This window comes from Diospyros lotus, chromosome 13 (assembly GCF_014633365.1).
Source record: "Diospyros lotus cultivar Yz01 chromosome 13, ASM1463336v1, whole genome shotgun sequence".
NCBI classification, from domain to species: Eukaryota; Viridiplantae; Streptophyta; class Magnoliopsida; order Ericales; family Ebenaceae; genus Diospyros; species Diospyros lotus.
Genome location: NC_068350.1, coordinates 1,487,399 through 1,503,768, shown reverse-complemented (window position 1 = coordinate 1,503,768; position 16,370 = coordinate 1,487,399). Strand labels below are relative to the sequence as shown.

The 16,370-nt window shown below is 32.2% G+C and overlaps 1 protein-coding gene across 1 annotated transcript in view; it reads right to left on the bottom strand.

Moving 5' to 3' along the window:
• Positions 1 to 8,068, bottom strand: part of LOC127787898 (probable E3 ubiquitin-protein ligase ARI7) — a 72,184-nt gene extending 64,116 nt beyond the window's left edge. The window contains exons 1-2 of the mRNA XM_052315965.1: positions 8,029 to 8,068; positions 7,643 to 7,841 (exon numbers count right to left, since the gene is read on the bottom strand). Of these exons, the coding sequence (XP_052171925.1) occupies positions 7,643 to 7,819 (177 nt within the window). The 5' untranslated portion in view covers positions 7,820 to 7,841; positions 8,029 to 8,068. The remainder of the gene's footprint in view (positions 1 to 7,642; positions 7,842 to 8,028) is intronic.
• Between the last annotated feature and the right edge of the window lie 8,302 nt (positions 8,069 to 16,370).

Below are 16,370 nucleotides of genomic sequence, written 5' to 3'. Positions count from 1 at the left end.
CTAAACCAGTTACAAGAATGTCATCCACATACACCAAGACAAACAGCACATGAGTTTCTCTTAATGAAAAGTGAAGCATCAGAAAGTGCCTTCTTGAAACCCCAATCTTGTAAGGCTGACTTCAACTTTGTGTACCAAGCTCTAGGAGCTTGTTTAAATCCATAAAGAGACTTTTTCAATCTACATACATGTGTGGGAAAATCTGGATTAACAAATCCTTCTGGTTGAGTCATAAAAACTGCTTCATTTAGATCACCATTTAAGAAAGTATTATTTACATCAATTTGTTCAATGTCCCAACCAAAAGAGATAGCTAAGGAGAACAAAACCCTGATGGTAGGAGCCTTTACAACAGGACTAAAGGTCTCAACATAATCAATTCCAAAATTTTGAAGAAAACCCACTTGCAATCAATCAAATTCATGTCAAATGAAAATGGAACCAAATCCCATGTTTTATTTCTTTGAAGCGTTGAATACTCATCATTCATAGCACCATCCCATTTAGAGTCTAAGAAAACCTCTTGAACAGAATTGGGTTCAGAAGAACTTACTAAAGCATGAGGTGAAGAAACAACCAAATGTTTAGGCTTAAATCTAGTAATCATAGGATGAACTAAACAGGCAAGAACAGTTTTTAAATTAGATGATCGTGGCAAAGGTGGCAATTGATTAGTACAATTAGGTACTAAATAATCTGCAGTTGCAGTGTTATTAAAGGCCCAAGGTGCACTAAGGCGCAAAGGGTCTTGGAGCCTGAGGTGCAAGGCGAGGCGCGCGCCTGGCAGGTGCAAGGCGCACGCTGACTAAGAAGAAAGAAAAATATACTTCTTAATTGAATAATAAGTCATAAAATAGATCCTAATCACATATCAACATTTATGTTATCAAAAAGTTCAAGAATTCGACATATATTAAATAAATCACAATATAAACATACTTCAAGAAGAAGCAGCAGCAGGCATCAACAAATAAAAATTAAAAAAAAAAAAGGAACTGAAGAAGAACAAGAACAAGAGGAAGAGAAGAAGTAGCAGCAGCGTAAGAAAGAAGAAGAAGAAGCAGAGGAAAAGAAGAAGAAAAAGAAGCAGGCTAGCAATAGCAGCAGCGTAATAAGAAGAAGAAGAAGAAGAAGACGAAGTTTAGCAGCAGTGGAAGAAGAAGAAGTTTAGCAGCAGCGGAAGAAGAAGAAGTTTAGCAATAGCGGAAGAAGAAGAAGAATGTTTAAAAAATAAAAAATGCTGAAAAATCAATTGCGCCTGATGGATGTGCACCTAAGGGAGGTGCGCCTGAAGGGCCTAGGCGCACCTGGCTGGATCTCGCCTCGCCTGGGCATGGCAAGGCGAGATGGCTGGGCCTTGAGGGGCCTTGCGCCTAGGCGCGCCTTTAACAACACTGTGCAATTGTATCTTGAGAAGAGTCAACATGTAAAGAATCATTAGGAGTTAAGATAGAGGACTGTGCTACTCGAGAGTTGGAAGAATTGCTAGGAAAGGACTGAATAGAACGAAGAACATAAGTAGGCTGACCAAAAGAATTTATCTGAGGGGAGTGAGTAGATGAGTTAGGAAACAATTGAGGAAAGGGAAATTCATCAGCATTAAACTGAACATGTCTTGACACATATACCTTTCCCGAAAGATGCAAGCACCGATATCCAGCTTGAACATGACTATAACCGAGAAACACACATTTGGTAGAATGAAATTGAAATTTATGCTTGTTATAAGGTCAAAGAAAAGGAAAACAAGAACATCCAAATGGTTGCAATTGCATGTAATTAGGCTGTTTGTTAAAAAAAGTCTCGCATGGAGACTTAAACTGTAGAGTTGATGCAGGTAAGAGATTTATGGTGAAGACAGCAGTTTAAAATGCTTTTACCCAAAACTTTAAGGGCATATGAGCATGGGGTAACAAGGTAAGACCCATTTCAGCTATATGTCAGTGTTTTCGTTTTGCTACACCATTCTGTTGATGTGTATAAGGACAAGTAAATCGAGGTTGAATACCATAAGAGGTATGATAGGGTAAAAAGGCTTTAAATTCACCACCATTGTCAGTTTGAAGGGCCTTGACTTTGGATTGGTATTGCAGTTTATGAAAGGTTTTGAAAACATCTAAGGAATTAGATTTTTGTCAGTTTGAAGGGCCTTGAGTTTGGATTGGTATTGCAGTTTATGAAAGGTTTTGAAAACAGCTTAAGGCATCAGATTTTTGTTTCAACAGATATAACCATGTATATCTAGTGCAAGCATCAACAAAGACTATAATACTTAAACCCCTCAGCAGAAAGAACTAGAGCAAGACCCCACATATCTGAATAGACTAATTCTAAGGGAGCCTTTGCAGTAATTTGACAATTTGCAAAGGGAAGTTGATGCATTTTGCCTATTTTACAAGAATCAAAAAAAGAGAGATTCAAATTTGAACAAGAAACACCAACTTTATTCAATATCAACTAAAGTACATGAGATGAAGGATGTCCTACCTTGGCATTCCATTGTTGACCAATTTTATGAACATTCAAAGATACATGGAAGGAAGACAAAGAGGACAAATCTTGTCCTTTACATTTATTTGAAGAAAGATCATGTGTAGAACTAGTATTAGAAGCTGGTGTTCTTGACTCAACAAAGAAAACAGCTCTAGAATCAGCATGACCAAATGCTGGAGTGAGAGCTGGTAAAGACCATCTTTAAGAATCCCTCGAAGTAGCACTTGTCCGGATCCCTTGTCCTTAAGAAAGCAAGAATCAGAGTGAAACTCAGCAATTAAATTGTGATCTTTAATAAGTTGAGAAACACTAATAAGATTCTTTTTCATGTTAGGAACATGAAGAACATTAGACAAAGAAATGAAAGATTAAAGAGTAGTTTGAGTATACAATGGACTAAGGCCAATGTTAGAAATAAAAAGTTTCTTATCGTTGCCAACTGCAACCTTGTCACTGCCATTGTAAGGAGAGAGGAGAGAAAGATTGCTAAGATTAGTGGTAATGTGGTTGGTAGCTCCGGAGTCTACAATCCAAGAAGGTTCATTGTGATAAGATGATGTAGAAGAAAATTGAGAAGTTTTTGAGGATTGGGGCAAATAGCCATAGTAAGTTCCTGGATGAGACCCTAGCTCAGTCAAGTAGGCTTCATTAGAACCTATGGGATGAGCTATAAATGACTGGGAACCAGATTGCGGCACACCACCTCCTCTACCAAATTGTGAACCACCAAAATTCTGAGGAGGAAAATTTCTTTGGAAATTCCAATCAAATCTATGATAGCATCGGTCTGCAAAATGACCAGGCTTCCCACACAATTGGCAGTAAATCCTTCTACCTGAAAATCTTCCACATCCTCGTCCTCTTCTAGAATTACCTCCTCTATTTGGACCTCCTCTACTCAATCCATTCTAAATTTTAGACCATTGAGAGGCTAAATTCACATTTACAGAATCAAGACCAGAAATAGAAGAGTTAGATGTATCCTTGGCAGCAAGCCTTTGTTCATGCATCAATAACAAGTATTGAATCTTTTCCAAATTGATTTCATCCATTTGACTGTAATAATACTCACAATTGTCTCATAATCACTATCCAATCCATGTAATATAGCCATCAGTAACTCTTTGTCGTTTAAAGGTTCTCCAATTGCAACTAAGGCATGTCCTATGGTCTTGATTTTCAGCATGTAATCATTTATCAACAAATCATTCTTTCTTATAGATCTAAGCTGTTGTTTCAATTGGAATGATTTGGCAACAGATGTAAAGATTTTCAGCATGTAAAGATTTTCGAGAACACTCCAAATTTCAGCAGATGTTTCACAATGAATAACTTGTGCCAAAACTTCTTTATCAATAATACAAAACAACCAGCCTAAGAGTAATTGATCTAACCTTATCCAATTTAGATATTCACGATTTACAACTTGAGCCTCGCGATCGGAAGTTCCTGAATCATTGATGTACTTTGATGAAGCTGGAGACTTGTTGATGTATGGCAGCAAGTCAAATGCTCTAATCATGGCTAATATTTGAGCTTTCCAGAACAGATAATTTCCAGAATCGAGTTTGATCAAAACAAAGTTAAAGGATTTCGCTACTACTATAAAGTCGAATTGAGATGTCGACGATAACATAGAAGAGGAGTTAGGTATTAATGAGGAGGACGGACTGAAATCATGATTTGAAGCCATTGACGTTAGTCGTTTGGCTCTGATACTATAAAGCGAGAGCTTCACAATTGAAAGAAGAAGAAAATAGGAGATGAAAAAATACCTTGATCAATGTTATTGAAACATAATGAATAATATCACCCAGTGTTCTAAAACTCGGCCTGGGCGATGCCGAGGCACTAGGCGGACACTGACCGCCGCGAATATGGCCTAATCGGCCCCCTTAGGCGCCGGCCCGGCTAATCGATACCAGGCGGCGCCTAGTCAGCCAAGGCAACCGCCTAGCCGCGTGAACCGCATGGCTGATTAGGGTTTTTGTTTTCCCTTACCTCTTATCTCTCTCGTCGATTTCCCCTTCTTTCTCTCACGCACCACCGCCGACTGTCTTTTGCCAAGTCGTCATCGCCACTTGCCCTTTTGGTCTCAGCCTCTCCCTTCGCACGCTGTTGCCGTCTCTTGCGGAGTCGCCGTCGCCGACCGTCGTGAACAGTGGACTCGCCGCCGACCTTCATTCTACTCTACTTTCCAGCTCTCTCTCTCGTCTTCCTCACTCCTCACCCTGCGGTAAGCAATAAGCAAGCAGCAAGCGTTGCTGCTGCTTGCTGTTGCTTCTTTTCTTTTTGTTATTTATGTTAATATTTGTTAATGTGTGATTTTGTTGTTTGAATATTTATTGATGTTTTAAATATTTTAATATTTGTAGCAAACAAGTTAAATGTTATTTATATTTTAATATTTGTTAATGTTATTTAATATTTATAACAACTTCTTGTTGCTGCTTCTTGCTGTTGTTGGCTCTTGGCAAACAACAATTTATTTTCTTAAACTTAATTTCATTATTTCACTAGTTGTTTCAGCTTTAATTTACTTTAAAATAACATCAAAATGTTTAAAAAAAAAAAAAAGTTTTTCTAGTCCCTGCCTAGACGCTAGGCCCCAGTCAGGCGCTCGACCAGTGCCTAGAACATTTTAGAACACTGATATCACCACCCTACATATTGAGACTTAACTGATCCTTATATACAGCAAGTTAAAAAGGCACTACCTAACCGCCTAACTAACCATTACAACAGTTATAACAAAAAAAATCAGCTACAACTAAAAGCACAGATACAGCCTACTGTCAACAGCTTATATCCTTCACAGACTCCCCTCATAGTATTTACAGTTGCTCGTGGGTCAGGTTGGTTTGGATTCTATATAAACCCAAAGTCACCCAATCATGATCAAGTCTGTAATTTTAGACTCAATCACAAGGCTTAACCAATCCAATCAAAATCAGGTATGTATTAGTTAGATCTCGATTTCAAAACATGTGCTCCTACCAAATCATCTTAAAAAACCTCTCTTAGGGTTGTCTGGTGCAGTTTTAAGTCTTGTTGACAGTGTGCAAAGGGCATTTTTCAGCTAGATTCTTGGCAAGCCATACCCACCACAATGCATTTTGGGGCCACGCCCACCACAATGCATTTGGAGTCAATGTGGCCCTACATGCCGTATGTGGTTGATATGATGTTGCGCCCACCACACTATGCGGTGGGTTAGTGCAAGCACTATGTGCCCCTTGTGGTTGCTCAAGACTCCTCCTACCATGCGGTGAAGGTTTGCCTAACTCATGTGGATGGAGTAGTTTGCATGAGCCCATAGGGATTTAGTACGGTCAAAAGTATAGATACCCAGTGTTAAAAAAATAAATAAATAATAAGTCCTTGAGAAATCCTAGTCTGCAACTCCACTTGGAACTCTCAAACTCTCCTTGGGTTGCTTCTTTTGTTATAAGTAATTGGCTCTTTTCACAATGTAACCTTGAGAAATCTTAACAATTGTACACAAACTAGCTCAACATTGATTACTCTCATGATAATACTTAATGTCCTTGGCTGCAAGTATATCCCTAACAACGTCACCCCCCAACTAGCCCAGGCCAAGCATCCACAGATTTCATCTTTATTTGTGCATTGTTTAGTATGTGTGCATGTATCAGCCTACGTTTATGAATAGATCAGTGTGTATAATATATGAGATACATGCATAAATATAACAGATCAGTGAATTTCCTTTATGCATAAAATACACATGTAGTTTTGGTGGTTAGTTAAAGTAATTTGAGAGAGAAAGTGAACAAAAAGAAAAAAATAAGACTTTGTTTGGGAGAAAGTTAGTAATGGAAACGAGGGGAATGCAAAGACAATATTTTCTCCTTATTTGGCAGAGTATGGGGCAGAAAGTAATAGAAAGTAATGTAAATTATTTCTCCATGTTTGGGAGAGCAAAGAAAATGGATAAAAAGAAAAGATATTGAACAACAAATGACCATCATACCCTCTCATTGAAAATATAGTGTGTAATTAACTCAAGAGTGCATTTAAACTTTTAAACAGCTACTATGGGTAATGTTGTCAACACACAAAATTAAGTTTTCTATCCATCATCCCCCAATTCAAGATGAGGAAAAAAAAAATAAGGCTTTGGAGGAAGACAAAAGGAAAGTGTTTCCACCTATTTCCCTTCCATTTCACTACTTTTTTTTCTCTTACAAACAAAGAGAACCCACTTCCATCCATTTTGATTCCATCCCACTCTCTCAAATGCACTGTGAGGGGAAAAACAAAAGCTCTGAGAGCAAATACCAGTGACAGTTGTTCCAAGTGACCATTATCCAAGGACTACGATGTTGACCAAAAACAAATCATTTTTATACTTAGAAGCTGGCTTAGTGTCATACCTATTCAAATTTAAGGTACTGTACAATTTGTGCACAATGCGGGGCCACACAATTAAGACCCTACTACGTTACCTCAGTATTATAAACTCCAAAAGTCAGTTACAGACAAGTTCCACACCCTTGAAAAGTTGGAACCATTTCAACATGACCATATTGAAGTAGCACAAAAGACCTTTTTGAAGGCAAGAGGATCAGCCAACGAAGAGTCATAGAGAGAATCCAAACCATAGCATAAACTTGTCGCTGTGAAGGTAAGTAAATATGATAAGAACGGCCAAGTTCCACTGCAAACCCAAAAAATTAATTCTACATGCTTCGAACCCCTCCCGATAACCTCAACCAACATTTACTGAAGCTAATTTGAAATGGTTTCATCAACCGACAATTTGTCACTCAAACATAAAAGGGAGCTGAATGTCATGAAATTCAAACAGCAAAAATCTGTGCGATATGATTCATGAAAGCCATATCTTTCCTGCACAAATGTGAGCACCCAGCAACCAGTCACCACCACAATCACAATTGAAACGAAAACCCTCCCGGTAGCCTCAATGCAACTATTACGCCAAAATCATAACCCACTAGACCAAACTGAAACAGCGCCTCCATCGGATAACAGGTCACCAATTCCCATGAAAAGCTAAAACAGAAAGCGGCCAAACCAAATTACACAGCAGACGATCACAGACATACCCAACGAAACAACCAAAAGACCCTCAAGCAGCGACTTCTTCCAATTTAGCAGGACCAACCTGTTGGCGAGTGACCAAGACGTCACCGGAGTCATCGGAGTAGTTGTCCATGAACTCGTAGTCGGCGCCGTCGTAATCGAAGTCGTTGTCGGTGCAGTCCGCCGCCGTATCGCCGCTGTAGTAATCCTCCAGCGAATCGGCGTCGTTCGCGTCGTGCATATCGTCCTCCGAGTCCATCGGTGAACCTCGAGACAAAACCCTACAATTCCCGTTCCCAAAGCTAATTAGGGCACGGACAGATCAGATCAACGATGCAGATACAGCTACCTGCTCCATCTACGTATAGAACTGGATGCTTTGAAGAGAAGACTGGTGTTTGTTTCTCGAAAAAATTGAGTTTGGACGGTGTCTGGGAAGGCTTTTCAGCAGGTGAGCCACAATTGTACCTTTGGAAGTCTTTGTGTTGTTTTGCCTGTAAACGTAGCGTCAGTGCCATGGCTTCGTACCAAAATATATATACATATATATATATGAAGAATAATGATATTTAGATCGATATTATTTAATAAATATTATTTGATCATTTTACCGAACAAAAACTTCTTTATTAAACAATTAAATGCAAACAATAAAGGCAAATAGAGTGATTGTTATATATCTTATGTTATATTTATTTAAAATCACATTTTTGTGATTGTTGTTATTATATATAATACAAATTTTGTAGTTATGGAATAATATTTGTCTCGAACTTCTAGTTTTTAACAAATTTATGGGAGATGAAGCAGTTAGGGGCATGACTTGTCTCTTATGCGATCAATTTGATGAATTTAATGCTTAAGTTAGTTTTTTAAATAATACAAGAAAATAAACAAATTATAGTATGAGTAAAATTTTTGTATTATTTCGATCAAATGAATAGCCTCTTATTTATAAAAGTCGAAATCGATAGGTGAATGAGCATTAATATCTTTTGGATCATCGAATTTTCAAGCAGTGACATTGAATTCGAGTTTGACACATTATTGGAACTAATATAAACTTTTTGAAAGGCCTCCCAAAGATAATTTTGTGATGAAAATCCTTTGGGCTTCCTTTCTTTACTGTGTGCCTATCTTAGACTTTGACCATTTAATAATGAGTCTACAAAATAATAATATTTAAATTAATATTATTTAATAAATATCATTTTATCGAAAAGCATTTATCTTTATTAAACAAATGAATACGAACAATTTACATATCTTGAGTTATATTTATCTAAAATCATGTTTTGTAATTTTAAAATGAGTCTAATTCTTTTTAGATAATAAATAGTTGTTAAGATATAATAAATAAAATAATCAATTATTTTTCTTAAAATAATAGTGGTCGCATTACAATTAAGACAATCATAAAGATAATTTTGACTATCTCATATAACAATAGTTAATGTGACGAAAATACTCATAAGTTATGACTAAAATATAGTATAATTTAACTATATTTATGAGTTTATTGTTATGTCTCGTTTTGTCAATAGATGAAATTTGAAATATTGTAATATTTCAATTTTGTTGCTACCTCATCGTATCAATATACAAAGTTGTACAACAGTTTTATCTGTAATTTTAGGTTAATTGTTGAGCGATATTATTTGGTCATTTTATTTATATTAACTACATATATAAAATCAACTATAAACTTTTAATCATTTGTTGGTCTAGTGGTGATTTGGCTTTTCGTACTATTTAACTTTAACTGACAAAGTTTATAAAATAAAGCTAAATTTAAGACGAGAATGGGTAAATATTTAATTATTTTAAAACACCTCTTATAATTTTTATTATTTGGACTAATATAATTAAATAAGTGTTTTAAAATTGTTGTCTATAAATTTTGAATTATGAGGCTATTTATATGATAAGGCTCTAGGTTCATTACATCAATATTTAAAACATGATTTATGTTAAACAAGCAAAGAATATCTATGTCATTTACATTCTCATATTTATAATCCTCGTATGTTCAACTTTATTGAAATTATAACTAACTTAAGTATTAGAGCGTCATTCCGGATATACCATAAAAAATGCACATTGTCTCGTGATTACGAATTATTCGTAGCAACAAAAATTCAAGATTTTCAAGAGTGAATAAAGTATGAACAACAACAATTTGGATTCGACAATTTTTATTGCAATAAAATCATCAATCGCATCGTACAAGAGTAAAAAGGGATTTTTGAAATATATTAGCAAATTTTGAATGTTGTTTGGTTCTACTTATACCATACCACAATGGCCATTGGCATGGAACATGATTTTTTTCCATAGAGAGTCGGAGGAATTGAAAAATATTAAAAAATACTTAGATATACTTGGTGTATAAATCCACAAATACACTTGATGGTTTGAATTATTTCAAGTCAACAAACAATTATAAATTTTACCAAATGAAATTAAGTAAAATACAAAAATTTTAAACCAAATTTGTTAGATGACATTACGCAATCCTGATTATCTATTTCATCATATCGTCTAGGAAAAATGTGAAATTATCATTGAGGTAATACAATTTTTTCGAAATAAAATTTGTTCTCAAATAATATTGTGAAAAAATTATCTCAAACAAGTAGGTCATTTTAGAGAGTAACTCGTTATTCTTTAGCATTGCGTTACATCATACCTGATCGAACTATCATCCTAAAGGAAACAAAACAAGAAGCCTTATCCCAAACAAATAGTTAACACCATCAAACATATAAATAGACACGTACATTGGGTGTACTTAACACACTAATAAAAGAATCATGATAGATGTACAACCATTTTGTATATCTTGGGTTACATAAGAGGGTATTATGACCAAAATATCCTGCACCTCACATGTGCCTCATGAGAGATTTTTTTATTATTGATACACTTTTATGCAATTCAAAATATACACAAAGATATATCAATAATATTTTCCCTAACAAAATTCTTGTGCGGCCTTGGGGGCACAGTTTGGAACTATTTTGCAGTTGATTTTATTGCTAATTTTTGGGCCACGTATAGCTTAATTACTGACATTAGGCCCAGGTGTGAAAATCGTGGGCCGATGTTTGGGCTATAGTTGAAATTAAATAAATGTGAAATTTAGGCTTGAAATGAGGCCCAATTTGTTAAACTAATAGGTTGTGATCAGAGACCGTAATGTGGTTTAAAAGGATATCTACTTAAGCCCAAAATAATTTTTAAATGAGGCCCAGCGTTATTTTAAAACTTAGGTATATGTGTTAATTAATTAGGATTAATATGTGTTAATTAAAAATCAAATTTTGAATTGTTTAATTAGTACCCATTAAATACTATAAATTGCATACAACAAATAGACAAATGTTACTTTCACGGTATAAATAATTTTTTAATAGTTCGTTACAAGAAAATTATAAATAATTTTTGTTCAATAAGATATCAAAGTGGATAATTAATTAATTTCATACTATAAATAATAAGGGAAAATCTTTTGATAACACGGATTTTTATTTTTCAATGATATTTCACGATCGAGACAATTAGCCAAAACCTATAAGACTGTTTCATATTTGTCATTGTAATTTTATACATAAATAAAATTTCAAATCATTGTTTTTTGAACCGTATGAGAATAAAACTTTCTATACGTTTCTAGGGAGTATTATTTATGTATATCTATCTCAATAAACCATTCAAGCACTTCCGAAAGTTATGTCTCAGGAAATATTACATTAAAATTTTCAAAATACTACTGTTATTTCTCAAACTTGAATAATGATTATTGTAATTACATTAAAATATATTTTATATAAACAAATATGACATACGTTTTGAGTGTTATGAGGCCATGTTTATAAAGTAAATTTTCAAAATACTCTTTATTTTTGTTGTTTGAAAGACCAAAAAAAGAAAAACTTACTCACCAAAATTTTATCTCATAATTTTATAAATATAAAGTATTTAATTTGACCACATTGTTCATTTTAACCTAAAAAATATAAAAACTATGCCACGACTACCAATTGCCATCAAATCAATATTTATTTAAATTTTTATTTTTTTATTTACATGTCCGTAGCATGGATCACCCTTTTAATATTATAATAAGCAAACAACCATTTAGTGTGCAAAACCCTATCAAACTTTCATTAATATTAAAATACCATTCACATGGTGATAGAAATAATGTGTTAGGGCACATTTCCATGAGGAGTGAATTTGATGTTTTTTTAAAAAATCAATTCAAAATTTGTAATCCTTTAAAATAAAAATTTAATATAAGTGAAAATTAATAAAATGCTTGGAATAATAAATGGAACAAAAAACATAACCATAAGAATAACACAATGATTTATAATGGTTTGACTTAATCCAGTCCTAGTGTACTACCTTGACTTCTCGTCAAGGATTTTTTAATTAATTCACTAAAACAAAATAGTCTCCTACCTTCGAGATAGGTACATCTAGCAATGAATGATAGGCAATACAATCCTCCTACACAAATGGTAGGTCATTTAGCACTAATGATAGCTAATACAATGAAATGAAGATGAAAATTCATAAGAGTTTATACCCTTAGTTACAATATATCTCAATAAGAATGCATTCCGATCAAGATATGGAATTATCAAAATAAGACTGTAAAGTATTCCAATATTTCTATTAGAGTGTTTGTTAATTTTTTTGAAATCCACTTATATTTGTATTTTTTTTTTGTATGTGTTTGTTAATGCATATGATAAGTAACAAGATAAGAGTTTTTTTTACCAAAATATCTTTATTATTAAATTTATGATTAAAATACTATTTTATGATTAATATGAATTGTCAAAAAATTAAAAATTAATATTTTATTTTCTAAATTCATGTTCAAAAATAAATTTAAAAATAATTGAAAAGTATAATTAATTATTATTAGAATTACAATAATTCCGCCTAGATAATTAAAAATGGTCAAAATATATTTTTATAATAGATAATAAAATATAAAATAATTTAAAAATCGGTGAAAGGAATTATATTAGTAAATAAATGTATTAAAAATGTATTAAATAATATTAATTATATGACTTAAATAAATAAATTTAAATCTTTAAAATGCATTAAATGACATTAACTATCATACAACGGGCATATAAGTAATTGAGCCTTATCTTAAAAGAGGTAGATAAATTTATCTTGAAAGGAGGAGATAAGAGGTCACGCGAGCCTTTTTCGGAAATGGTCAGACAAATTTAACAAACATGTTGAAAATACAAAACATTCGGAATGTTTCCCATATCTAACATTTTCTCCCTCTTATCTTGATTAACAAACACCCCCTAAGTAAACAAGACTTGAAATAGAGGTAGACAAGGAAACACTCAAACCCTTAACATTGAGAACGAGATAATTCAAAAATTCAGAACAATAAATGATTTTGCCACTTGATAAATCAACAATAAATTCATCTAAGCCTCTTAAATGAGCCACCGGCATTGTATTTATAATTAAGGATGATAAATGCCAAAAATTGGTGGTAGATGGGTCGTATTAATTGTGTTAGAAAATTAACCGTTATGAAACCTACAGAAAATAAATTGTTGACAGTTTAGATGATACTATAGACAGTTTTGGTTGAATAATTAACATAATAAATGCATATTAATGACAATTTAGATGATACTGTCAATGTACTATCGACAATTTCGATCGAATAATTAACATAATAGAAGCATACTATCAACAGTTTAGATACAGAGACTGTCGACAGCTAGATTCATAAAACCTGATTTAAATCTATTGACAGATTCCAAACATACTGTCGACAGTTCATATTTTTTAGCAAATGAAACTATCGACAGTTCTTTAAAGATGCTGACAGTTTGGGGTTGAAATTTTCAAAAATGACTTTTCTACTTGAATGATTTAAAATCCAAGTTTCTTTGAAAATGTAAGACTTCAATACTTGTTTGATTGATCAATCTTTGTTTGTTTGAAAATATAAGACCACTTGACATGAGAAAATTTAGTTTATCTCTATATATATATTAATTGAATAAAAGATATACTTTAAAAACGAGGTAATGTTTGAAAATTGATTTTAAATATAAGGCATAGACATTGATGTTAAGGTTTGTCATTATCAAAACACCAAAATCATTATTAGAATATCACACGATTCTGTCACCAAAATTGTGAAACTAAAATATTTATTTTTACAATTTAAACAACTGTGGTTATTACATATTTATCTTTTTGTTTTACACAAGAAAACATGAGAACACGATAATGCTATATTGACACTTACGACACTTGTACATTAATATATTGTATATTTATAATAATATAATACATTCAAATATAAATATCACAAATGAGTGTTAAAATAACTTTGTAAGTTAGTGTTTGTTAAAACGACTAAGATAAGAGAATATAAAGCTAATGCCTCAATGTTTTATGGACTAAGATATGAAATTATTAAAATAAACCTGAAAAAGTATTCAAATATGTTTATTAGACTATTTATTATATTTTTTAGAATATACTAAATGACACAAGCGTCGTTTTTTTTTATTCATTGTAAGGATTAAAAAATATATTTATCTTGAGAGGATATAAATAAGCATATCTTACAAAATTAAGATAAGAAATCATGTAATTTATTTTCGAAATATTACTAAATAAATTTAACAAGTATATTAAAAATAATAAATATCTAAAATATTTTGTATATTTAATATTTTTTACCACACATCTCAATTAACAAACAGTTTCTAAGTTTTATATCACCACCTAAACCCAGAAGTGTTGCATATTCTTTAATGTTGTGTGATGTGGGCTGGGCAAATGGATAAGAAGGTGACCAGCAAATTTAATAATAATAGTTTGAAGTTGTCAATATTCATCCATCCAAACCGAATGGATAGGCCTCTCCAAATAAATTTAATAATACTTTCTATTATTATTAAAACCACATTTATATTTCTTCTTATCTACATATAAAATTAATTAAATTAAAGGGAATTAGCTAATATTATATGAAATAATGTAATTTATTTATAATTATAAAAATACACTAAAAAATATAAAATATCACATCAATAAGACATATCAAATTATTTTTTTTTAATAAAAAAAGGCTAAATTACCCATAACTTTAAAAAAAACTCTAAATCCCAAACATATAAATCTCTAAATCATTAAAAAAAAAAAAGAAGTTATATTGTTATATTTTTAATCACAAAATATAACATAACTAATCTCCATTATTTATTTTTATTGAACTTAGTTCCATCATTCTCTTGTTTATATCATCTTTTGTGTTTCAAGATAAAAACTTAAAACAATAATTTTTAATAATTAAAATACGAAATCTTAACATTTTTTTATATATTAGAGATCAAATATTATATTATTTTTATTGTTAACGAAGTACAACAAATCAGCTAACCTATTCAAATATTGTCAATTGATTTTTCATACAACATGTTATTTATAGAAACAAACAAGTATATACACGCGCTAACATTATGTTACAGTAAAGATTTTAAAAATAATCGATATACTAAAATTTGAAATTTTATACATTAAAAATTAAAATACCACATCTTTTATTTATTGCTAGCAAGTGTTTAGGGTTGGCCCTGAGAAGTTAGGAGCCCTAAACAAAATTTTATATGGACCATAACATTCAGGCCCCTAATATTATTTAATATTATGAGATGGGTCCATGCCAACAAGGCTAGGATCGACCTTGGTTGGGGGCCCAAGGCAACTGCCTTGGTTGCCTATCCTCAGGGTCGGCCCTGCAATGCTCAAGTTTGGCTCATCAACTTTTAACTAGTCAAGCCTCACCCAAGCTTAAAAATTGATTTGCGAGTCAAATCTGCGATCCACTAGTTTAATGTAATTATACAAATCATGGCCCAAGGGAGGACCTATTACAATAGGCCACGTAACCTAAGAGAACTTTTTTTTTTAGTTGTTGTTTAGATATTTAATTATGATATTTTTATAATATTTAAATATCAATATATTATCCATTTATATTACTGTGAAACAGCTAGAATAAGCTAAATTTTTATCTTTATTTGTATACTTTCACATTTTTTATATAATTTTAAAAATTTTATTATTTCAATCACATTCTTAAATTTATATTTTAAAATTAATTTAATTCCTATATTTTTATTTTTTATGTGATAATTCAAATTTTGTATGTTTCGATTACACTTATAAACGTGTGTTTTTAAGTCAATTTAACTCTTGTAATTTGACGTGTATTTTATCATTTTACATTATATTTGTTTACGTAATAAATTATATGTGTTAAATTGAATTGAAAATATAAATTTATAAATCTAATTAAAATAACAAAAATTGATTAAAATACACGGATTAAAATTTTAAGTTATCATATAAAAAATAGTTCAAAATACACAGATTAAATTGATTTAAGAATTAAGTTCAATAATGTAATTAAAATAATAAAAAATTTAATTCATTATTTTTACAAAATATGAATTTGATGAAATAAAATATATTCAAATATAAATATCATAATTTAGCGTTGAGATAACATCAGTCACGGTCAGAGGGTGAATGTAATACCCCGAGAGCCCAGAGAAGTTAGAATATATCGAGGATAGTGTAAGAAAGGAAACAACACCAGCTGGATACCTTTTAGGCTGAATGTTGGCAAAGAACTCCCAAGTTAAGCGTGCTTGACCTGGGGCAATCCAAGGATGGGTGACCCCCCTGGGAAGTTCGCGTAGGCCCATCAGGGTAAGTTGTTCCGGATCCTTCCT